Source organism: Notothenia rossii (assembly GCF_949606895.1).
Source record: "Notothenia rossii genome assembly, chromosome: 9".
NCBI lineage: Eukaryota > Metazoa > Chordata > Actinopteri > Perciformes > Nototheniidae > Notothenia > Notothenia rossii.
In genome coordinates, this window is record NC_136907.1 from 62,537,958 (window position 1) to 62,564,220 (window position 26,263).

The following is a 26,263-nucleotide window of genomic DNA, read 5'->3' on the forward strand; positions in this document are numbered from 1 at the left end:
CACACACACACACACACACACACACACACACACACACACACACACACACACACACACACACGCTGAAGCAGAGCCGTATAATGTAGGAAAGATAAGAATCTTATAGTATCTCTGTATGCTCATCATGGCACCATAAACTAGAGACTCACTATTTTCCATCCTCGCTTGCGGAACTATTAAAGTAATCCTACTTCCCCAGAGGCTGTATATTAACAAATGCTCTCCTACTCTTTTCTCTCTCTCACCTGGGTGCACCTTTTGGCTCTTTGTTATGATAACTGCACTCAGTTTGACTTCCCACTGAATTGTTGTGGGCTGTATGTATTTGATAAGATCAAACACATGGGAAAAACAGTGCCTCTTTTGGAGGTACCTTGTAACAGAAACATCCTAAGGATAGTGGATTTCCTTCTTCTGCAGATGCAATGTTTTCTGAGATGCTTATCTAGATGTCGGCCTGGCCATTCTTCTAATCTGTTTCTCATACTTCACACAATGTCTGCTCTGTAGTCTTTGTGATGCAAAGCTCTTTTGAATTGTCACTGAACTGCTGCAGGCTCATAAAGGCAACACATCAAACATAAATGATGATATATCACAAACACTAAAACTATAACATCAGATGCGATTCAATTCATTTTAAAGGGGAATTATAACCGCACTTCATGGTCATTTCTATCCAATGTTAACATAGGACATAGTGTGTTGCCTCAAATTAGAATTGAATGCAGAAATCATTTACATTAAAATAAATAATGGAAAACCATATAACTTTGGACTTTATTTCAACTAATACATTATTACCACATCTTTAGTTTAGGAGCTGTGTCTGCATGCCATGTGACCAAAAAATATTCAAGCACCTTTTAAAAATAAGTAGATCTGTATTTAGAATATTGCATAGAGAAACTGGAATAAGTAATCAATCTCTTTGTCGAATCCTCAACTATAATTAGACCATTGTGGGTGAGAACTAGAGACATTATAGTGCATTATTCAAAATTCCCTCACAGCAGTTGCATGATTCTCTGAGGACTAATAAAGGTTAGGCACACACTGTTTTACAACTAGCTGTTATTTTAACGTACTAAAACCGCTATAAAAACCCAATGAATAATGCAAATCAGGGTTATCCACTCAAGGTATCTGTCTTTCTGCTTGTGACAGTAGGCTAGAGCTAGTGTGTCAACTGTGTGTCTGTTACATGAAGGAATGCATGACTGACTATTTTAATTGTGAGAATGAATTGAAGCTTCTTCATTTAGAAGTTTAATCACTGTGATGGTCTGATTCATTTTTATCTATTTTTGATCTGATGGTTAATCATGAAGACTGAGCAGTATTGTAAGTTCCTCTGGAGAGAATGGAGATGTTTCCAGTGCTCTAAATAGGCCTTAGTCTGACGCACTGTAGGAACTTATCGCTATGGCCTCAGCCAAGATCAAAACTGCCTATGGGTTATGGGGCTATTTGACTAACGTTATCTTTATTGGATGCATAGTTATTCTGGGATTTCTATGTGTTCAATTTCCGAAAAATACAGCCTCGAAAGCCCATGGCCCTATCCTGTGCGTGGGCCTAGTAATTTTAACACACTATTTATTTTCAGGGCCATTTTGTTCCTTTATTTTTTATGCATTTTGTTCACCACCACTGCACATTTCTGCTCAGCTTACCCCCACTAATTGATTTGACATGGTAGATCCAATATCCTTTTCATGATAGTCAAACTTTAGTATGATAACTTTCTTTCCCCCTCTCAATTCTTTCTTTTATGGACATATAATGTTTCCACATGTTCCAGGTCCACTACACAATATTTTCACTAAGTCTTACAGGAGGAATACAAAGTACACTAAGCAACATGCTGTGGGATACTGCACTGAAAGGAGCAAAAGGGTGACTATAACGTTAGGTTAATAGTAACAATAATTTCAAAAAAGCTCAACAAATCTTATGTTACAACTCTTATCCCCCATGGGAAAATGCTGTTTTTTTAATTACTTTTTTACTGTCACAACAGAAGCACCAAACAACTGGTTTTTCTTATTCATATTTTCACTTAAGGCCGCATTCATTCTCTACATAAGGTTGTGATAATATTTTTTCTTGATCATTGTTATGTTTAGACAACAATATCTTAAGGTGATCAATTAATTGCCTGCCAGAATGATGCATCAGTTTGTCTAAAGAGGTCATGACCGACCAGTCACTCATGGTGCAGGTTGTGGAGGCCTCTAAACAGAATCAGGCAGTATTATGGTCTTATTCCTGGGGGGAAAGGAATAAAATGTATCGGTCTATTAAACACGCCTAATTATCATAATTATCACAACTCTACAAGCTTCAGAAAAGTCAAATGATCCCTCATGTGGTTCTATGTCTATAATCGACCATTTGCACGGATGTGTTACAGCGCCGTGTGGCTGAGCCACGGGTCCGCGCAGCACCTATTGTTGCATTCAAACAACTATCAGAAGACTGTGCAGAGCTTTTGCGTGGGGTGTGGTGGAACTCGTGAAAAAAATAGATCCTCCTTTGCACGCTGGGAATCCCCCGCATCCACACAATATTTCTCTCCTGGACTCCATTGTGAGTGCTGTCTGTCTTCAGTAGCGAAAACCTTATTACGTCCTTTCTCTTGGTGATTAAATAAAAATGAGCCAGTTCTACTTTTCAAAGTTTTTATTCCCCAAATGTAATTTTTGGCATAAAATAAAAATAACATCGTATGCAAATCAATTATAAAAACTGAAAGAGTTCGCATCATAAACCCCGTGTTATTAGTGGCGTATCTATTTACAAAGTGACACAATACAAAGCTTTTGAGAAAAGAGTAATAGACTGATGCACCATGTGGACTCCTTTGGGTGCAGAATCTCATTTGTTGCAATTAAAACAAAGTGGTGTTGGCTTCTAATGACCACAATGTAATGTTAGTTATTATTATTAATAATAATACTAATAACAAACAACATGATATACTTTGTTCCTTTCAAATAATTGTTAAGTGCTGTCTTTATAATATTCCCTGTTTAAGTTATTATAATAGGTCGATGGCTAACATTTTCCCACGTGCTGCATATCTTTCTACTCAGAAATGAGAGCCCAAAGCGAGCACCTGCGGTGCACCACACCGTCATAAGTACTCGGTAGCTTTTTAACATGTAAAATAAAATCTCCACGCTCATAATATACAGTGATAATACCCCGTATTTTCCACAAGCATAACTCAATGCGTAAACAAGATCTAGTTTTGAATTAATTCATTGCATTTGTCAGTGTTTATAACAATAATAATAAAAAGTTAAACACTGATAGGCTAAAAACAAACAACAAATTAAACAACTGCATCTGTTTTAATATTTTACCAGATCGAAAAACAATAATACATTTTCTTAATATGTTTAAGTATGGAAATATAAAATATGCACCAATCTGTGTACATGTGTGTTGGGAAGTATTGTATAAAGTTTGAGAATCTTTGTATTCCGGTCAACGTTTCATAAATATAAGCTAAAAATACATTATTTATTAATTATTTATATACTTCAAGTATAGGCTTAATCATTCTGCACTCTTTTGTTTACTGTTTGGTACAACACTAAACGTTCTTGTTATAAACACCCAGTGTCCAGACACACGAGCATAATACAGATTTCCGTGAAATAAATCAGATATCCGTACAGGTAATTCCTTGCTTTTAATAAAAGTTGTGCTGTTGGTACAACCTTCTTGCAGAACCTTGTGACACCACAAACTGAACTCGTGAGGTCAATCCAGACAGAAGGGAGCTCGTGCTGTCCAATCACAGAGCTCCCACAGCCCCTGAACGTCCGGGTCTTCGACCAATCGGGAGGCGCAGCGCGGAGTCGGAGGGGACAGCCACCACAGATAAAATGTTTGACTTCCATCCATCCTCTCAAAGCATCCCCTCTATCCCCGCAGGACTGTTAGCGACCTGCACTCTGATTTGCACTCTTACCTTAGCCCACTCCGGCCTCTGGATACCAGTCAGCCACACTGAGGGGGCTCCACTGTTTGTCTTGTTGAGGCAACCTGTTACTTGAGGAAACGCAGGCTGCATCGCGTCTGTAGAGAAGGCGAAATATTACAACAAACAAAAGGGTATTTTGTGGGATTAAAAGCGAAACACAAAGGCAGCTTCGTGTTACCTGACAGAAAGTCAGGAATCATGACAGCGCTTGCAGGAGGGTTACCCAGGATGATGAGACCGACTCCTCACCAGAACTTCCCCCGGGGAGGATACTCTCTGGAAGGTAAGACCCCACCACCAGTTGCTGCTCCACTTTTCGATAACTTCAGTAAAGTTAAAAAACACGAGTTCTGAAACGATCTAAACCTGAAGAAAAATAGCCAATGAATAACGACTTGTTTAATCGTGTATGTTTTAAATAACCATTTATAAAACAATAGAAATCCCGGCTTGAGTCGTTATAGTGCCACATTATCTTTTTTTATGTAAATTGTATTTATTTAGTCTATAATTGATCGCTTTTTATTTTTTATAATCACATTAATTTGGCAAGACATGAGTGAAGATTTCTGGAAATAAATGTATTTTGTGCTGTCACGCGAGATGCAACATTATATTTCTTTAGGTCTGTTGGATTTTTTCCAGCCTGAATATTTTGCCTATAAAACGAACGATTTGTTTTATGTTAAATACGTTTGATCACACTTTAAAAGTGTAGCTATTCGCGGATAATAATCTACAAAGCTACTTTGCTACAGTTTGTAAGTTGTTTTCTTATCACTTAATATAACCAGCGTTCGAGTTTTGAAACCAACGAAACCAACATTGTTTTATTCTACAAGTTATGAATATTTTATTAACTTAATGTCATGGACCTCTGTGCAGTGTCCACTCCGTTAGGACAGGGACGGGTGAACCAGCTCGGCGGTGTCTTCATAAACGGCAGACCTCTCCCCAACCACATCCGCCATAAAATCGTGGAAATGGCCCACCACGGGGTCCGGCCGTGCGTCATCTCCCGTCAGCTGCGCGTGTCCCACGGCTGCGTCTCCAAAATCCTGTGCCGGTACCAGGAGACAGGCTCCATCAGGCCGGGAGCCATCGGAGGCAGCAAGCCTAAGGTGAGACACATGTCCCGGTGCTATTTGTCTAAATTAATATACTAAAATGTGAGGAATTTGACCACCAATGTATCTTAAATTAAGAAAAAGGTTGTTATGCGGTTTAAATGGCAGTCTCCACTGTTTGGGTGTGAACAACACAAGTTAAATCAGTTTGACTTGAAGATCCTCTTCTTTTGGAACATGGTGTTACAACTCTGTTTTTAACATATAATTCAAAACTTTATAATGTGGCAGTGTCTCACCTTTAATGAGACTATTAAATATAAAACAAGTGACAAACTGTTCTTCTCCTCTTTCTCCCATCAAAGCAAATCGCTTCTCCAGAGGTGGACAAGAAAATTGAAGAGTACAAGAGAGAAAACCCGGGCATGTTCAGCTGGGAAATCAGGGACAAACTTCTGAAAGATGCGGTCTGCGACAGAAACAACGTTCCCTCAGGTGGAGACAGTTTCTGAAGCTGGGACGCATAGAAAAAAACTGGCTAATATTTAATTAGCTTGTACAAATCAGACAGCATTTGTGAAAATAGTTTTTTAAAATGTTTTTGTATTCCTTTGCATGCAGTTTATTTTTGTATTAATGTGTAACATCAATAGTAATTTCTATATCTATCTGTATTTATTTTTGTTTCACATTCTTTTTTGAAGTGAGCGCCATAAGTCGCATCATGCGGTCTAAATTCGGTGGAGGCGGTGATGACGATGAGGAGGATGATGAAGTAGTAAAGAGGGAGATGGAGGAAAGCGAACCACGGACTAAACACAGCATCGATGGCATTCTGGGAGACAGATGTAAGTGCAGCGTTATATATTTATTTTTTCTACAACAAGGGACATCTTTGCTGTGTGCTATAGGATCCAAAAATATGTTCAACTGATCTGGTTATGGATGTTTGATATTTGGTTGTCGGTCTCATCTTGGACGGAACAGTTTTACGACAATAGTTTTATAATAACACACACGAACATTAAAATCCAAAGAGCACTAATGTAGCAAGAATTGTAACCTTATTTGTTTATATGGAATTTATATAAATGGCCACCCCTGTTTATTATGGACCTGCACAAAAAAGTTAAATACATAAGTTCCAGGTGTTTACGCATGCGTTTAGGCCTTCACGTTTTAACAATAAGGGCATAGATTTTTTTTAAGTGGATAATCAAACATTTGTCTAACTTCCAAGCCTGAGAAACTATTTTTTACGCACAATCGGACACTTGAGGATGAACTTCAGGGGACAAAGCAGGGAGAGTCCATTGAAACCCACACCTCAGTTTGACGAGCACAAAAGCCAAACTCCAGTGAGCGGCTCAGTGGTGTACAAAAAGACGCCAGGGCCTTTCAAAATGGGGAAAGAAAGGGAGAAAAATCTGCGCTGACAAAAGGCCGGGAGAGGACATTATGAACCCGCAATGAGCGATGAATTATTCAGGGACACCAATGGGCCCAGAGCGACCTGGTTTATAGACTGCTCAAAAAAGTGCCACTTCTTGGGGCTTTTCCCCACTGTTTACAGTTTGTCATTCAAAAAAGATGAGAAAAAAAAAGCTCGGGCTTTAGACAAACACCTGTTGATTTACGACCTGTTGTGGTCTAAGGATGTTGCCGCAAAAGGAAAAGGTTGCTGTTGGAGACATAATGCGGTTTGGAGTTAATTATTAATGACTTGTCCTTTGGAAACAATGGTGTTTGGAAATATCAATGATTATTGCGCGGATTTGTTTATTATTTCGTTGTTGTTTGTTTAGATTCGTTTTTACTGTTACATTTTAAGTTAACAGAAAGAAAAAAAAGTTAACGCATTTGGCACCATGGCAAAAGGCTCGTGATTTTTCCCTGCACTGTGTTAAATTCGCGTTATTAAATTGAACGGTATACCGTTACTTTTGCGCAAGGAGCTTTTGTCACAGTCTTTGCGCAGTGAGTGTGACGCCTTCAGCCAGTGAGCGCAGGGAAACCCTTCTCTCCACTAGATTAAATCCAAACCTTTTATTTCTCTCCACTTTCATCTCAGACAGAGTCCGCCCCTTTCCTTTTAGCCTAGGGCGCACACATTCATGCAATATCTGTGGGCACTTCCCTCTCCCTCTTCCAGGCGAGACACTTCTCTAATACTGATCAGCCTGTTGACTTTTCTAACTTTTAAAACGCATATACTGCAAAGAAAATTTCAAAAAAAATAATATATTAATTAGGATGCACCCACAGCCTTTTCTAACATCCTCTGTAGAGTTAATTGTGTTAGTATTTTGGATGCAACGTTGAAAAAACCCAACATTGAGCAATTTTTTTTTAATCTTCAATTTATAATTTTAGGCTGATATGAATTTTGTGAATGAAAACAACTAACATTAGCCTTTTTCACATCAAATGGTTGACATTCTACATGCAAACATCTCTGAGGAACTTTTCCCCATTGATATACAGAACAGCACTATTTCATTCTTGTGTCTCTTTGTGGAAGTAGTTGTTGTTTTTCCCTTTTATAGCTCTTCATTAGAATGTGAAAAGGGAGGTTTGGGGACTGAGAGAGTGTCTTCTGGCCAAATATTGATTAAGTAGGTGTTTGCAGAGGCTATTGTTGTGGTGGAGAGAGGCCTGTTGCTCTCTGCCCCTTTCTCCTCTACTACTATTGTTGTCTTTCCTTAAGTGCTAAGATCAAAGCTGACTCATTTAGATTTATTTGTCTGGGAAAAGGACTGCTTAGGTTTGTGGGATAAAGTTTACTGAGCTGCCCCAGGTCTGCATGGCATTAGCAAGTGGCTAGAGCATTGTGGGAAAAGGATGTTTGCTGGGATGAATCTGAAGCTAAGTTGTTTACATCTCTTTTATCTGTTGAGTTATGGACGAAGAATTGACTCTGGTTTAAACAGTTTTTAACAGCAAGTTGAGCTCCCACTTGACAACAATTATGTCTGCCATTTATCGCATTTGCCCAACAAGCAGGAGAATATCAAACTCTCTGGTCTCTGGTTTATAATTTTAACTTGAAGATTAAACCCAGAAATTGTCTCTGTAATTTTTATTTGAAGACTAAACAGTCTCAAGTAATTGTTTTCTGCCATAAGTGGCATTGAATTAATTGATAGCTTCCTTGCTTCCATTTTTTACCGTTGGCACTTTAGCCTCATTTAACTAATTAAAGTAACCAAAGTCATGAAAGAGGAGTAGCCACTCTCGCAGGATTCATTTATGGCAGTGGGGGTGAAAGGGAGAAAGAAGGAGAAGAAAAAGAAAGCTCAGAAATACAAACAGTCAAAGGGGTAACTTCTCTTTAAAGGGAATCCTGCGGTGCCAAATTGAATGAGCCCAGTTCTTTCAAATCTGCCATGGTGAACGCAGTCAACATGTAATAATTGGTTTCATTGAGGTGCATTCCAACAATCTGCTGCCATTCTCCTGCCTCTATTGTCCGGAGGCAGGCAAATAGCCAGAGGGACAGGAGGAATCAAGTGCTGACAAAACATGAAAGATTTAGCTGCTTTTGTCAGAGGAGCTGAGTAGGACTTTGTTTGTGTAAATAAACTGGGTAACTGGCTCCCTGTGACGTTGGCATGGATTTAGAGTGAAGGAAATTCAGAGAGTAATGAGAGCAGAAAAATCATATTTGTGTTTGAGATTTGACCATATTTTCGAACATTTTAAAAGTGTTTGTAATAAGAATTTCCGAAGGGGAAAATGATGACGGTAGCAAACTTCCACATGCAGTTACCACATTCTAGCTAATCTAATTCAAAAGTTTCATAACCCACATTCTGACGAGTAATCTAGGAATATAAACATATACATTTCTCTCACACGCAGAGAGCAATAGCAACAGAGCAGCACGGCAATAACCCATAACTGTAAACAGAGAGATAGATGTTGAATTTCTACAACTTGTGTCTTCGTCAGGGGTCCTCGCATTTCCACTGTAAATTGAGTTAAAGATTGGAGGTTTAGGGGAGACAGAAGGCTTCATCGCAACCAGAGGAATGTCTGCTACACCCACATTTCCATTTTCCTGGGGGGCTGCATAATGTAGAGTTTTATATGTGGGCCTCACTCTATGTTTTTCTCTTTTTATAATGCTAACCCACAGAATTTTGTATATATTTTTTTAAAGATTGATAGATAAATAGATAGATTGATAGATGGATAGATAGTTCCTAACCCCTTGTTTCTCTCCCCCTTTTCAAATATCAATACTCAACACTTTTACCTTCTGTGTTGGCATCACTCTCAAGGCTCTGTCTTTCTCCCCAAAAAAAAAAAAAGAAAGAAAAAATCCACACTGGCTGATCTGCAACTGAATGCAGACTCTATGCTTCATTAAAGCCTCTTTCTCTGTTGGCACCCACATTGTGATCCTCCAATATTAATTCAAAGGACAATTAATGAATGCAGGCCAACTTTGAAGTAATGGGCCGGGGTCCTGCCCTGAGCCGGCCCCTCGGCGCTGATGTACTCTCCACATTCTCCCCACTAACCCCAAAGACACTGTGAAGTGACTGAAAGAGAAGCAGTGAGCAATAGAAGGTCAAGGAGAGGAGCCCCAGTAGAAAAAGAGCTCTCTATTTCCTTGGAAGTATTAGCCAAGCAAAACTCTGTGATGGGGAGGATAAAGGAGTGTGAAGAGAATAGGGTCGGGGGCGAGGGGACTCTGCAAAGAGGAACACAATGGGATAGTTAATTGAGTAAAGCCAGACAGCGTTGTCAATCACTTAACTTTGTTTAGCCTCAGTTCTTGTGGAGCTGTTTCGTCCAGCACATTGCACATTATAGACACGCCAGCACAACTCTGTTTCTGATTTGATTAATGTCTCTTTTTACCTCTATAAATAAATAAAAACCTCAGACAACAGACGATTAAGGATAACAAATATAACAAAAATATATGTTTTTAAGTTATAACTTTTATGTCTTACATTTGTCCAAACACAGGCTTTAAAATGACAATAAAAGTTTAAAATGTGCGCTTAAAGCTCATAAAACAAATAGAAGTACACCTTCAATTGGAGACCTCAAGGTAGTGTGGAATGTGAGGATGTGTGAGTTGTGTTGCAGGGTCACTGGTAAGGGTGCCATGCAGAAGCTGTGAAAGGTCAGGGGCTAACCGAGGGTCACTTGACTGTTAAAACTATCAGGGACCCAGGAAAAAGAGGTTACAATAATGTTTGGGAAAAGATGACAACGGACCATCTCCATAAAATCACATCAGTGAAACAGTGTTATTGAACCTTCCCTTTTAAGATGGGACAGCTCTGGTCTGCTGTGTGAATTATAGTACAGGTTTTTCTGTTTGGAGAGCTGGTTCTTCTGATTGAGGTGATTGGTTTGGTTGTCTGAGTGTCTGTCTAAACGGGGTCTGCTGGTTAGTGTCCGTTTGACTGGAACGTGCGGCAGACTGGCCTGTTGCTTCGTCCCTGCGTGGGTTCTGTGCCGTTGCTTTGTCCTTGCCCCGAGGGTGGAAATGCCACCGTGAAAACCGTCACCTAACGGCACCACGGTGGAACTAAATAATAAACACTGCACACTGGGCACACATAATGGCCATGAAGGGCCATTTGTGGCTTTTTGTCACGTCACCAATATTAGACTGAGATGCATCTTTCAAAGTCATATCGCCAGCTCTTTCTTTGTCCGTTAAGTGCCAACCTCCTGTGCGTATTCACTCCACTTTTTCTGTCCATCACATCATCATCTCCGTCTCTCTTTCTATATATCTGCCCCCCTCGCCCCCCCCTCCTTTTCCCGAGCAGCTGCAGAATCCTGGGGGCTCTTTAGCAAGTCAAGTGAGCAGCCCACTCACTCCCATTTTTCCCTTAACTGTTAACCCCAGCTGAGCCCATAAGCTGTCAGTTAACTATTCTTTTCCTCCAGTGCATCTGCTCGCTCTGGCTCTATGTAGCATGCCACTATTTTATTCAGTGGCCCACTCACACTATGCTCTGTGGCCTGAAAGGGCTAGATCTACTTCCCTGGGCAAATAACTAGTTCATTTGTCTCTTCTGCCCTTTGTTTTGTGTTGCGAACACATGTCAGTAGCTCAATTACCTTCTCTATTAACTGCCCCTGGAGGAAGGGCTAGCCAACCCCTACCAAGACAAGGCTATAAACTGCCCCATATGCTCCGCTTCTCCTTCTCTTTCACACTCCGGCTCTTCATCCCTGTCCCTTCCTACCATTTCTCTACCTTTCCTTCCATTTACTTGCTCATTTTGCTTCCTTCCCCATTTCCATATTCTCTCTGTCGCTCATTCATGTTTTTGCCATTTCAAGCTACATATGTGAATTTGTGTGTGCATTTATGGGTGTGTGCGTCTTTGCATGTCTCTTCATATTAACATCTCTTGAACGGATGGAAGGAGGGGGTGAATGCTTGGCAAGAAGAGTCCTGGCTGATGTATACTCCGCAGTAAACAAGAGCAGTCTTTATTCTCGCTGTTGGACTCCTCACTCGTTTTTGTTGGCCTGTTATAGGCTGAACTGCTGCAGGTGAAGCTAATAGAACTGGACGTTCCCAAAGTTCACATCTTGTGACCCTCTGGGGTTTATCTTCCCTGCTTGTCAGTCTCCTCTCTTGATCAATAAATGGTTCTGTTAACCTTAAGCGGTTGGTCGGTAGCACTGCCTTTTCCCCGCTGGTCTTTGGCTTTGTATATTTGTGTGTGCACATACAGAGCTGTAAGCGTACCTCTTTAATTACATTTACTAATCAGGGAAATAAACCTGTTGAATTCACTTGTTGAATACACCACTCTAAACTATGTGAAACAAATCACGCTCAATCCAATCTGCTATTTAAATTAGCTTGTTATTAGTGTATTCATCTACATCTCACTTTGTTTTGAAATACATGTTTTATGGCCAACTCTCCAGCAGCCCCAATTTCCGCTTGAGGGATAATAATCTATCTTTCTATTAAGATTCTTGTCAGGACCACGGGCAGACTGTGAGCGGCTATGGGGTATTTTCAGCTCCCTAGTGCTTTAGCTGCAGCGTAAAATTTGATTTGGGGTGTTTAAGTAAGGAGGTCGAGGCCTCCCTTTGTGTGTTTTAGTATCGTCCTCTGCAGTTTGTCGCGGGGAATGTGTGGGAACAACCCTCTCCGAGTCCGCTTTTGCATCGGCGTGCCTTAAAAATCGATCCACAGCAGCGTAGGAGCCTTGTTTGAAGATGTCAAAGTAGTGGATGCAGCGGCGGGTGAGCACACAGAAACAGAGAAGTGAAGTGAATGGATGTGATGGAAGGGACAGGTCTGCTTTTATGAATGACCAGCACCCCCATTCTCCTTAGCTTGGCACCCCACTCCCCTTCCCCTGCATCTTCTTCAGGTGCCTTCAGCCTCCCATCTCCTCTCCATGTCAACCTCTTCAACTCCCCCATCCCCCCGGCTCTGTGCCCCTCAGGCCGTGGAGGGAGGGGATGAAGGGGTGCTCCCCTGCTGTGCCCCTCCACAGCCCCCAGTGGCCCTTCTCTGGACCCCTTTGTGCCCCCCCTTTTCCCCTCCCACCCTTCATTCCCCCACTCAGCCCCTGGCCTTACAGCCCCCATCTCACCCTACAACCCCCCCCGCTCTCCCCTGCTGGGCAGGTGACAGACCCCTGAATGCGGGCCCGGGCGTCCCTGATGGCTCCTACAGATGGAGCGTGGTAATCGGTCCAACAGAGGCCTGCCACAGGCTTTCCCCTGCTAAGATACAAAGGCCTGGCCTCATCACTTCCAAAAAAAAAGACAGCGAGTGTGAGAGGAAGAGAGCAAAAGAGAAAGTGCAAGCCAGAGGATGACAAAAGCAACAATGTCATTTGCCATTAAGGGAGAGTCTGTGACGGAGTGTTTTCTCTGTAGTTACTAATAATAAAAACAGGGAGGGGAAAAAGAGAGGGAAAGACAGAAATAAAGCGGGCAAAGGAGGAGAGACCCACCCCCACCCTGCAGTTAACATGAGTTACAGTGCCATTGGGGAGCTTTCTCCTCTCAGGAGTTTTATGAGCCCTCCTTCCCTCCCGTAGGAATCTTTTCGTTTCTGCGCCGTCATTGGTTCCCTGTCTTTTCCTTTCTCTTTCTTTCAACATCATTAAAATGGTAATGACATTGCATTTAACTTTGCTTGCTGTTTCCTAAAATCTGCTCTAGTTATGTTTATGTGCTGATTATTAGAGGTTTTACTCGATAATCCAAACAACATTGATGTTTAAAAATCTGCTTACAGAAAAAGTATCAAGTGTTCCTGCTGTGTGGCCTTCTCCTCATGGCAGTGGTTCTATAAAATGAGCTCCAACTGCTCTCAAGCCACATCCTTACCTAAACAAACCACATCCCAAACTCTCAGAGCACGTTCCAGGAGTATCTTAGCTTGAAGCCAATCCTCTGTGAGACTTTATGTCAGCGTGGCGCCCTTGGTTCAAATGTAATAAAGAGCTCTTCGCATCAGAATCTTGTGTGCTGGCGGGCCGAAGCACAGCAGCATTCCCAGGGAGCAAATCCGTGTGTAATTCCTGGTCAGACACACACTGGCAACCGGCACAAACATTTCCTGCTTGGCTCCAGAGGCTCCAGAGGCAAGGGGAGATCCCTGATACCCCCCTCCTTGTCTGACTCGGCACTTTTTAATTAAAGCTTTAAATCTGGAGGGCAGAGAGAGAATGAGCAGTCTGGGGCAACAGGCGAGCTTCAGTCCTCTGCTGAAGCCTTTCTGTTGCCTACACCTGTCTCTCTGCTTTTGGGGTCTCTTATTTTCTTTTCTTTAGCGTAGGTGCTAGCTGCATAGTTTCAAAAAGGTGCAGTGAACCTTCCTCATGAGAGGTCCCTCTGGGGTGGATTTGGGAGTGGATTCCAACTCTTTCTGTCTTGTGTCCATCTGCGTTTGACACATTGTCATAGGCCGCGTTCATTGAGTGAAAGCTCATAGCCGAGACGCAGCAGATGCATGTTTGTGAGTGCGAAGGACTGAGAAAGAGATGGGGGATTGCAGACATGTAATGGCCGACAATGGCAGGCTGTCACGCTAGTTTACGGAGCCTAATCATTTCTTAATAGATGGGAAACCTCCCCCCGAAAGGCAGAAAAAGTCCTCTGTCTCTACTCTCAGGCCTTCATTGATTCCCCTCTTCTGCTGAATTAGATCCCAATGGCTGTCTCCAAGTTACCCAGTCGCTCTCTCCTGCCCTCAACTGAACAAACAGATTAAGAAGCACCTGCAAAAGGCTGCCTTTTCTTCACTATGGGACCCTATCGGCGCAGCGCACAGCATGGCTAAGACTGAGAGAGACACAGTGTCCCAGGGAATAGAAGCCCCAGAGGGATCTAGCCCTCTTTAATCCATGTTCAAGCAGCCTCTGGCTTTTGATCCCCTCAGGCACCACTGAGGAGTTTAAGGAAGGACACAATCCAAATCTGCTCTGTACAATGTGTTACACTCAGCAAAACCCTTTGTCTCCAATCTGTCCCTGCTTAGTATTTACCCCTGGGTTTTCTCAGCCTCATTCCCTTGAATGTAGAAGTAACAGTGTGTTTGTTTTTTCAATTCCAGCCAGTCACTCGGACGAGGGCTCAGACGTGGACTCTGAGCCAGGCCTGCCTCTGAAGAGGAAACAGCGTCGCAGCCGCACCACCTTCACAGCGGAGCAGCTGGAGGAGCTGGAGAGGGCCTTTGAACGCACCCACTATCCCGACATCTACACACGGGAGGAGCTGGCTCAGCGGGCCAAACTGACGGAGGCTCGAGTTCAGGTTAGACAAATGCACAGACTCTCTCTTGACAGCAAAGATATGTGTCGATCTGTCATGGATATGTGTCTTGTGGGTGTTAAATTGCGATGGGTTGTTGCCACACATTCCTTACAGCTATTAGACATGTGTCCCCCTCGACTCCACGCTTGACCCCCCTTCTACACATGCATAGACACAGACAAACTCAAGTACACTGCACCCACTGTGTATGAAGACGGCTAACTATTTTTGTCAGACACTCTACAAAACGATCTATGTTTAGATCTTAAAATAGATGTCTGATTTAGATAGTGTGCTAATATAGGCTTTAACAGCTGTTACCCGATGAACCCATTAACTTGCAGTAGCACACAAAGATGTAATGTCTGTGGTTTCACTGCACGCTCCAGATGTTTAGATCTCTATCAGTTTAGCCCTTTAATGGGTCAGAGAGGCCCCATACCAACACACACACGCACACACATATTCAAAACACCATGCCCTCTTAAATATATGTACTGCACAATTAAGCTTATTCTATCAAGTTAACATATAAATCAAACTAAAACAACTTATTTCTGTTCTCCTTTCAGGTGTGGTTCAGCAACAGAAGAGCTCGGTGGAGGAAGCAAGCAGGAGCCAATCAACTGATGGCGTTTAACCACCTTATCCCCGGTGGTTTCCCTCCGTCAGCCATGTCGGGCCTGCAGCACTATCAGCTTTCCGAGAGCCCCTACACTCCCACTTCTATATCTCAAGGTGGGTTTAGCTGAACACACCCAAACATACTTAATGTTTATGTTTTTACATTTTTTTATTTATACAAATCTGATGACACAAATTCTAAAATGATCTTATAAAAGCAGCCAAAGTATATCGAATCAAACCATAATTTGATATTAAAGTATAATTTTTAATTCCCTTCAGCGTCCGAGCAGCCCAGTACCGTCCACAGACCGCAGCCCCTGCCCCCCACATCCGTGCATCAGAGTGGGCTTGGTTCCTCGGCCGGCTCCCAGGATGGAAGCTCTGCGTACTGCCTGTCTTCTGGGCGTCACGGGTTCTCAGGATACTCGGACAGCTTTGTGAACCAACCAGGACACACCAACACTGTCAACACCGCCATCGGAAACAGCCTATCACCACAGGTTCGTCTCCTTTATTAAAATACAATATTAAATAGATACACACAAAACTGTGAATGTCGGCCTCCATGCACATACTCTTATACACACATAGAATCTGCCTCACACACACACACACCAGGAAAGGGGACATTAATAGTTCTTCACGGTGTTTATGAGGCGCACCATATGGAAGGATAATGATACACACAAACACACACTGTGTGTGACCCAGGAGGTGTCATTCCGGTGACATTGATGAAACCTTGTTAGGCCAAGAAACACGGTAGCTTTTCATTTTTATTTATTCTGATGGGCTGTTTGATGAATTTAAAATGTGGCAAACGTCAGTCTTTGGGGAGGGAAGGGGACCAGACATGAGGAAGGATGTATGGATGTCGACGATGACACAAATCAAAACTGAAAAGACAATTATGGTCGATTACACAGTCATCAGTGTCCATCACTGGCTCCCTACCAGCTCAGAAGATGGACTAACAGGCGGAAAACGAGCTTTTAACCGCCACAAAGGGTGGCCGGCCCTCATGCAATGCATGCTGGGTACTAATACCCATGAGAGAGATTCTCAGACTCCTGTCAGGCACAGATAAAAAACAGCCTCAAGCAGGATAGTTTCTATGTGAATGCCTGAGGATGTATATATATTGGGGGAAAAAGAAGATCTTTGTTGTGTCTGCCAGGGTGCACGGTCAGAAAGTGGTCGGTGGCACCATTGAGGCAGAGTATAATTAATGGCTTTGATATATGAGCTCTAGTTAAGGAATGGATTTTGTTGTTTCCCCCTAAAAAAATAGCCACACTTTTAAATCATTATTCTTCCTGGATTTTGTATTTTTTTTCAGTGGCAAAAGTATAGAGAAACATGGGAGGGTGAAGATGACATGATGAAGGTTGTGAGCGACAGTGGTTTATGATTTTAATCGTAGCATAATTAGCTATCTTGTAACCTGCTAATAGCTGCTATCCTGTAAGTGAGTGCATATCCTTGGTGTGAGTTGACACATCCACGGGGTCACCAGTGACTTTAACTCCAATAGAAAGGCCAAAGGTGCTGTGGCCTCATGGATGGTTTCAGCATTAACCTCAGTGGGCAGCTCCGCACACAGTGGACATCTCATCTTGCGCGGGGACCTCGGCAGGCCTGGAATGTTGTCTCCGTCTGGAATTGCAATCACAGAATGTTCCAGTGTCTTAATTGATTGGAATGAAGTAATCTATCCCCTCGTAACAAAGTGTGTAATTTATGCAAATGACTCACTTTGTTGGCTAATTTGTTTTAATTCATGTATTCATTGCAGCTGTTTGAATGTATATTGCAATACAGTTTTCTCCATTTCAGACGAGGATAGAATTAATTCCCTGATTTTAACTTAATAAGAGGGAGGAAATGAGGATTGATTAAATTCTCTGACATTGATGGTTAATACATGAAGACCTCTCTGCACTTAGAAAACTTTACAGCTTCAATTTCCTCCACTAGCTTCGCAGCTTGGTTTATGTTGTGTGAAATTCTTTCTGGAATGATTGGACTATCTGCATTTTGAATCAGTCTATTAAAGCCACTCAATCTACTTCTGTATCCATAAGGAGATTCAGAGGTTCAGTTAACTCCAGATACGGTCACATTTGAGCGCCATGCAGTTTTGATATGGATAAGGTTGACTTTAGATAGGGGATATTGTTGTCGGAGCAGTTAGAGCTGTATTTGGAGCTTCAGTCAGGCCAGAGGTTTCCCTGTGGTGCGGGGTCTCTGGCGTCTCACCGCTGATCTGGTGCATACCAAAGGAACCCTTTCTCACCAAGCAAGCGAGCGGCCGGGGATTTGCACCCCCCTGAGACCTAATCCCCGGAACAACCTCAAAACAGACACCATCGGGAACTGCTGCCGTTTCAGTTGCAGACAGAGAGTGCATGAACGCATGAGCGTGTAGATAGACACAGACCCTCTGACACAGGCATGCACTCTCTCATACACACACATAGCAAACATGTATGGAGTTTGAAGGAGTATGGCTAAACATCACCTACTAAAGAGGAAAACCATAAAACATATTTAAGTGTCTGTAGCAATAATGTCATTTTCTGATACTTCAACTGTTAAGGCAGCAGGGAGATTTATGAGTAACTGAATTGAATTTGTATTTTCTGGAGATCATGCACCAACATTTTAGAAATACTCACATTGTAATGGAGTATTTAAACGGTATATCACAAATTCTTAACAGGAAGATAAATGAATGTTCGTGGTAGGCCACATTAATTTGTTCCTCAGATGTGTGAGGTCAGATAACTCTGACAGACAACTGTAAATTACCTACATTAAAGAGTCCTGTGTGTTCATGTGCATGTGTGTGTGCCAGCTGGCTGTCAGTTGGGAAAGCCTTATTTTAATATTACTAGAGATAGTTATTCTAGAATTTATTTTTAAATAAAAACTTTTAAGGTTATTTTCAGTGCATTTTGAGTTGGCTTTAGATTTATTTTTCTTTCCTACATGGACTGTAACTCTTGTTCTCTCTTTAACTTAACTTTTTCGACATTTTTGTGACTTTGCTTCTCACGCAAACCTATGTGCAGCTGTTCACGATCTATCACTGATACCCCTACACCCCTGACATCAGAGCAAAAAATGCTTATATTACACATGACCGCGCACACACACACACACACACACACACACACACACACACACACACACACACACACACACACACACACACACACACACACACACACACACACACACACACACACACACACACACACACACACACACACACACACACACACACACACACACACACACACACACCTACTGTTAAATACACAACTCCACACATAGCAGAGGTAGCTCTCACACACAAACACGCTCTACTCCTCGTTCCCACGTACCCTTTGGCCTCTTCACCCTGGCTTCACTAGGACACGGTGATTTTGGGGCATCAAGAGAGAGGGAAAAACAGACAATAAGAAAACAGACACAATACATCAGTGGACACACACAGCATTTTTGAATTCTGGTTGAAAGGTATCACATTCTAACAAAAGTGTTGTTGAAATATATATCTTATGTTATGTAAAATAAGCCAAATTCAATTTTTTATTTCTTTTTTTTAATCAATTTCTTTTGTAACACAATGCTAGAAGCATAGCAGCATTATGATAAGAACAATTTAAGTGAAAAAATACCTTCTCCATCCATAAATTTGAAAGGATTATTCTAACAGAAGCCACTAGTGAGCTAAAGGATTGAAGTCTTTAGCCACCATCAGCTCCCCAATCAGTCAAGCAAAGTAAAGGGAAACCACATGTGTGAGGGAAGCCAGTAATAATGTATTTCTGAAAATGAACAAGGAGAGGGTCTACACTTTGGGCCACCCGAGTCGGTTGGAAAAGTTGATTGAATGGTTATTTTTCAGTGAAGAACTTTGCCATGTATTTCTCATTTTGAATCAATTATTCAATTAGTTCAATAAGTGTGTTACTTTGTGATTTTCTAGTCCAACCCCCTAACTCTTCCTCCATTTCCCCCCACAGGTAATGGGCCTATTGAACCCGGGTGGAGTGCCACATCAGTCCCAGGGTGACTTCGCTCTCTCCCCGCTGACCGGAGGCCTGGAGCCTAACGGTGGCATGGCTGCCAGCTGTCATGGCTCCCAACGCTTGGAGGCTCTACCAGGCCTGACCAGTATGCCCAGTCTGCCCAGCACCCAGTCTTACTGCCCACCTTCATACACCACCCAAGCCTACGCCATGGACCACCACCCATCCTACCAGTATGGACAGTACAGCCAGAGCAAGGTATGTTTGAAAACTTCATTCTTTACTAGTGATGCATTCACAAACATAATACAAGTTCAATCAAAAAAATAATGGAGATATGGTGAAAGGTAAACCCCATTAAGCCGATAGTATTTCAAATGCATGTTTACTAACACATTGACACAATTTCAAAAAAAGAAGGTATTAGAAAATAACACTTACAACGTACAAAAGAAACGTAACTAAGACTTTAATAGCGATCAACCTTAAGTAGTTAATGGTCCAAAAACATTTAATCAGTCTACATTTTAACATAAATATTTTAAATACAATAAATAGAGCCAATTAGATGACTTTCAGATTTCAGAGTATCTAATTGAGAAGTCCCCAGCTGTTTGGTTTCTAAACTGGAATTCAAAATGATCTATACTTGATTAGAGGTTATGTGCCTCTATGAAGTCCTTCTCTGTCTATGTGATTTAGTTTATGTTTTCTATCTCACAACCCAAGCTAATTGCGCAGAGCCCTCTGATGAGTGAGCTTCTCAAATCACCCTGCGCTGTGCTGAAATTACATGTATGTTAGAGCCAGGTTACCTCAGTTTACATTACCATCATCGACAATCCACGTGGCCTGATGCAGAGGCATGTCCGGGTCACATCCCAACACACACATTTTCACTCACTGTCCTTTCATGACCCCATATGATGAGCTTGCCCATCAAACCCCCGGTATAGCGCACCTAGCCATGTAATGACCTCTGTGTAACAAAGATAGCCGCCCCAAATGAAAGGAGCCACTTCCCAAAGCGTGTTTGACAGGAGGCAGGGGAGAGCGCGGTGTGTTTCTGGGGCTGATCTGAGCTACACTACCACATGTTGACCGGCCCATCAGTGGCAACATCTTGATGTCATTAATTTAGCCGGTCCTGGGAGAGACCGAATTTTGGGGGTTTGAGGAAATGTGTGTGCCTGTGTGTATATGTGAGCGCATGTATGTATGTGTATGTGTATAAAAGGAGGCTCTTTAGCAGGGGGCGATTATGGCCCTTGGCAGGCCAGGATTAGAACCATGTGTCCTACTGGAGGTCAGATTTAGAGTTGTTATTGATCAGTGCTGCAGAGCTACAGATCCAGGCTAAGGCTCTGTCTCAGGATAGTTTTACCCACCACATTAAGTTCAAAGAATGTCTAAGAAGATTCCCAAAGCTATTCACCAGTTTTATTATTTAACCTAGGACCCCAGTTTCCATTCTCACCTGCTCCCAAGCGCTCTTAAAAATATCATCCTTCTTTCACAGTATTACACCTCTCACTTAAGTTCACGTCGCACACATATTGCTATATTAACCAACAGAGAATTTAAGCATTTGAATTAGAGAATGCAGAGAATCTCTTTAACGCTGCTCCTGTCTTTCCTTGTTGTCCTCAGGTGCCTTTCATTATATGAAGCCCCCAACATGGCCTGAACAGGAGTCTTCCCTGACATTCACCGCCAGAGAACACCCCCACCCGCTGCCTTTTGCCTAACCGCCCCTGCCCCGAGGACACTAAGAGAGCGGACGGGTGGGTAAAGGGATTGAGATGTTCTAGTCCAGCAAGGGAAGCAGTTGAGATGAAGGTGGTGGCGATGGAGGGGGTTGACTGGAATAATTAGGACCAAAGGCGCAGCCTCTCCTGTTACCTGGCAATCGCTTTGCTTTTGTGTCACGCTCCAAGGACCAAGCGCGGCTCGTTGTCCATGCCTAAATAAGAAGAGAAGAGGGGGGGGGGGAGAGGGAGGAAAGTAAATACATTCAAGATTCTGTATTTGATTTTTGTAATAAGTGCCAGAGAGGGAGGTGGACTTTGGAAGCCCCCTGTGCTCCTGGGGTCCAACTTGATAGGGGAGGGGCATATTCTTATGGTTGTCAAAAGGCTGTATGGTGATAACATGTTGTGCTCAGCCACAATGTTCTTCTAACGGTCTCTTCATCACAGTGTCTTAGAAAAAAAATATTTCCTGTACATTGAGGCTTGTTTAAGACTTTAAAAAAAACGATTACGCCCGGGGAAAAAACAGCTGAAAGGCATAAATGGAGGGCGAATGGAGTCATAGTGAAACCACTGCAACCCAAAGAAAGTGCAATACATTCATACCTCATGTGATGTAAATTAACACGGATCAAATGTCCCTGATAATACCCTCAGAAAATATGCTCTCTTTTTAATGTCATTCATTTTGGGTTGTGTGCATTGATCAATCAGGGGAAATCATCAAGTGATGAGAAATAGCAAATGTAGTCGTGATGTCATTAAGCCAAAAAATTCTCTGCCAGTGAATACATTATTCAGTTTGACAGTTAATTTTTTATTTTTGCATGTGTTAAGTTAGTTTTCACCAGGAACTTGCAAACATTAGTTCCATTTCTTATTTATTTAGCATTGTTCAAGTGTTATGTCTCTTCTGTGTGTTTTGTATAAAGTGCTCTTAAGTCTTACACAATGTTCCTTATACATGTTTTTTCTTTTGTATAATTTCCATTTCCATTGATGTAAAATGATTTTGTTGTAAGAAGTTTTGTGTACAATACAGCACTATTTACTATTTATAATAAACTATATAAAATTGTACAAAGTTATGATTTTGAGTGTCATTAATGGGATTCTGAATAAATGGGATTTTATTTCTAGCATTTATAGACTCAACATGACTCAACATAAGACTCAAATCAATCATTAAATAAATCAATTATGTAAAAAGGCCTCAGAATGTTGCTCTCGGAATTTAAGAAAGGCTTTTAAGCAACATGTAAACTTTCATTTCCAGACATTTTAGAGAAAGCATGATTGAACAGAAAACCAGATAAATACAATATGGAAATTCAAGTATTACAAATCATTTAAAGAATGTTCCTCTTCTTTTACTCTGTTAAACTCAAACATTTAATTTTTGTCTTCCCATTTTCCACATGCCAGCTGTTACCCCCTCCTATCTAAATGTGGATGAGCAGGACAGTGACAATACACACTCCTTGAGCACTAAATCATAAATATATCCCCTTTCATAAACACTCATTTCGGACAATTTCCTGCTCCCTAGGGGCTCCTTCACATCCCTAATCACTAAAGCAGAGCTGCTGTAAATTATATAAGCACAGCGGCCCATAGTCACACCAGGACATCAGTCACTGACATGGCTGTGCAGAGTTCAGAAGGGTTTAGGCTCTCACTGCCAAACAGAACGGGAAAACACTGTTCACCCAGTTGGCAGACTCCTCAAAAGGTTACAGATATCACCGGTGCATTTTTATCACTCCCTTGTCTGGGTTTTTTCTTTTCTTTTTTGTAGGTTTAGGGATCAGGTATGCAGCTGTCCATGTCATTCATGGTATAAAGTGTCCACGCATGAGAATACACTGCATGTTTGTTATGTTTTAAAACCTTTCACTGCATGCATTTGTGTGTTTGTTTGCATGTTTATGCTCAGTGTCCAACACAGCTAACAGATAAGATCAAGGCAAGATCACATTTCAGTATTTTCTTTACCCTCTACAAACTTTTCTTTAAACTTTTTTTTTCCTTTTTTACAAGTGCTCAACTTGTAAGACACAATGAGTGAGAAAGCCAAAGGGATTGCTTTGGAGTGGAGTGTCAGTCAAGCAGCAACACACTGGAGACAACTTAACCTCTGACCCCAACACTCTTTGAAATGAGCAGACTACTTGACCGGAGCTGACAACAATCCAAGCGTCTCTGCAGCTTCCAAGACCCCAAATTGAAAGTGAAGGAATGAGCACAAAGAGGCCGGCCAAAAAAAACAAAAAAACATAGGAAAAAATAGTTGAAAGGGAGCTTTAGAAGATACTGTGAGCAAAAATGTGCTAGAAGAATTGTAATCTTAGAGTTTTTGACTGATTCAGATTCATTTCTGATGAAAGATTTGTGGAAATCCTTTTCAAAACGAGGTCATTGCTGTGCTTCATGATATTTCGGCTGCATCCAATAGGACAGAAAAGGATTGGGCTTTATCTCTGAAATACCCCCTTATCAAGTCTCTTGAAGGGTGGGTGGGTGACTCACAGCGTGCCTTTCCTAAAGTACTGAGTGCCTGCCTCTCAAACTTTCCATCTGTGGTCCTTCCTCAGTTCCCCTTTCCATTTTCTGTCTAATGTCTATTTTGTTGCCGTCAGGTCTGTGTCCACCTTGTATTTTGGGATGAAACTCATGAACCGGACCCTCCTGCTGTCTCTTCTCTCCAGATGTAATCAGATTATGGAGGACTCTGGTATGGACATCAATGGACAGAAAATCAACATGACTATTTCCAGCACCACAGTGAGTCCTCTGTCCAGCACCAGTCCAGCGCCCCCCGTCTCCAACTCCAGGGACTCTTACGACAATGCTTACTTTTACATCCTGTTTGTCATGATCTTTTACTCCTTCATTGCCATGGGACTTTTTAAGTGCTTAGGCAGGGATGACGAGAAGGACCCCTACAAGGAGTTCATAAGCACTGGACCGCCGTCAACAGAAAAATTCAATACAGGCCACATGGAGGAGAAGTTTTACTTTGAAGAGGAGAGCAGCCTCTTTGAGCCACAGGCTTTGTAAGGAGAAGGAGGGAGGGTATGAAGGCATGGGGGATGTTTTGACAGTCACCAAGCCAGAAAAACGTCAGAGCGGACTACTCAGAAAAGACCTGCTAGTGATTTTGCAGAAAAACCTGTAGTAAGTTCATTTTTTCCCCCTTCTCCCTCTTCCATCTGACAATCAGAAATCTCACGCAAGCAAACAGGCTGGAGGAGACGGCTGCCTCTCATGATCTGAGAGAAGGGTGGAAACATGGAGAAGAGTGGGTCAATGGCAGGCCGGAATCTCCTCCTGTGAGGCCCAATCAGGATCAATAACACCGGGGCCTTCGACATGCACACACCACAGGGAACTAGGGATACCTCAGCAGACTGATGGTGTGGACAGCACGGACACTGTGTGTGTGTGTGTGTGTGTGTGTGTGTGTGTGTGTGTGTGTGTGTGTGTGTGTGTGTGTGTGTGTGTGTGTGTGTGTGTGTGTGTGTGTGTGTGTGTGTGTGTGTGTGTGTGTGTGTGTGTGTGTGTGTGTGTGTGTGTGTGTGTGTGTGTGTGTGTGTGTGTGTGTGTGTGTGTGATAGAGAGAAAGGGAGAGAGATTATTGACATGCAATTGGATTTTCCATTCACTGAAATGTAATTTAACTGGACATACTGAAGAAATTAAATAAGGGTCTCACATTATTTTAATTAATTTCAGATGCAAGTATTGACAGGCATTTATATATGGCTTCAGTATAGTAAATATGAATAATTAGTTTATTTAAATCTGGATTAAAAAAGTATACTTTGATGCGTAATTTCACTTAAGGTGTACAATAATTGCATCATCAAGCAGTTCTTCATACAGTAGTCAAGATATGTGCCTATAAAATGTAAATGCATGCACACGATGTTTCTGAAGAAAATGAAATGACACTCCAGTTTCAAATTGGTTGTAATTAGTGCCAAAAGCGCCATGCAACAGCCGGGACTGAGCGACATTCCTTTGCCATTACATTGTAACTGATCTTTGGAGACTGGACGCACGGCTACAGGGCCGCTCCAACCTCGCAGTGACCCCATATGATCTAAGTTTACAAAGCTGTAGCGAAACATGAACCCGAGACTCACTCCGTAGAATTAACTTCAATTGCGCAGCGGGATTGTGGAGAGGAGTTTACAGAGAACACACGCTTCTGATTTGCACCACAAATCTGATAAGGTCCGAGGACGCGTCAGATGTGCAGACTGGCAGCTGGACAGGTAGGTTATAGTGGGATCGCGCAAGTGCATCAAAGAAATAAGAAGTTAACTCGTTTTTATTTTCCCATTAATTTAAAACATCCGGGTCAGAGGTGACAATGCTGGTCTAATTCGAACTATCCGCTCATAGAGGTCATGCCGGTCCCCGGGGCCATGTGGACCTGTTTCTTCTTCTCCCCTCATAATTACATTTTTGTCTCATCCTCCCCTTGAAGTGCTGGGGTCACCACGTGTACATCCTAAACAGCCAAACAACCCTGCCTTGATGTTCTGGGCTAGCATCCCTAAACATTTAACTCTGAATAGACAGTGACTGAACAGCCTATGCGTTTTTATTTGTATTTAATTTTAACAAACGATTTAAAGTGAGAGGCATGGTCGTTAGTGTGTGTGTCCCCTAGCTGTATCCACACAAAAATCCCCGTAAGAAGATTACATTTATAATCATTGATCAATAGAAAGTATTACATAAACACGTCCACATTAAGTAGCCTATATTGTTTTGATATATTCGAGGAGGAATAGGGGAAGTTATTTTATCTTTAGCATCTTTTAGTGTTGCATCATGATATCTATGATCAGGAAACAAATATGACATAGAAACAATATGACATAACAGCATAGTTTAGAAATGTAGGCTTTTTTAATCATCATCACTGGCAGCACAATAAGATTATGACAAAGCCACATTTAAAAAAACTGATTAGAGCTGCATTTTAACTCTATTTAG

The 26,263-nt window shown here is 42.0% G+C and overlaps 1 protein-coding gene across 1 annotated transcript; it reads left to right on the forward strand.

Annotated features, from left to right (window-relative positions):
* Positions 1 to 3,782: 3,782 nt before the first annotated feature.
* pax3a (paired box 3a) lies at positions 3,783 to 22,306 on the forward strand. The gene is made up of 9 exons (XM_079649511.1): positions 3,783 to 4,280; positions 4,883 to 5,118; positions 5,430 to 5,559; positions 5,769 to 5,912; positions 14,636 to 14,835; positions 15,408 to 15,573; positions 15,742 to 15,962; positions 19,497 to 19,760; positions 21,153 to 22,306. The coding sequence occupies exons 1-9, from the start codon at positions 4,196 to 4,198 to the stop codon at positions 21,168 to 21,170; spliced, it is 1,464 nt and encodes a 487-aa protein (XP_079505637.1). The 5' UTR covers positions 3,783 to 4,195; the 3' UTR covers positions 21,171 to 22,306.
* The last annotated feature ends 3,957 nt before the right edge of the window (positions 22,307 to 26,263 follow it).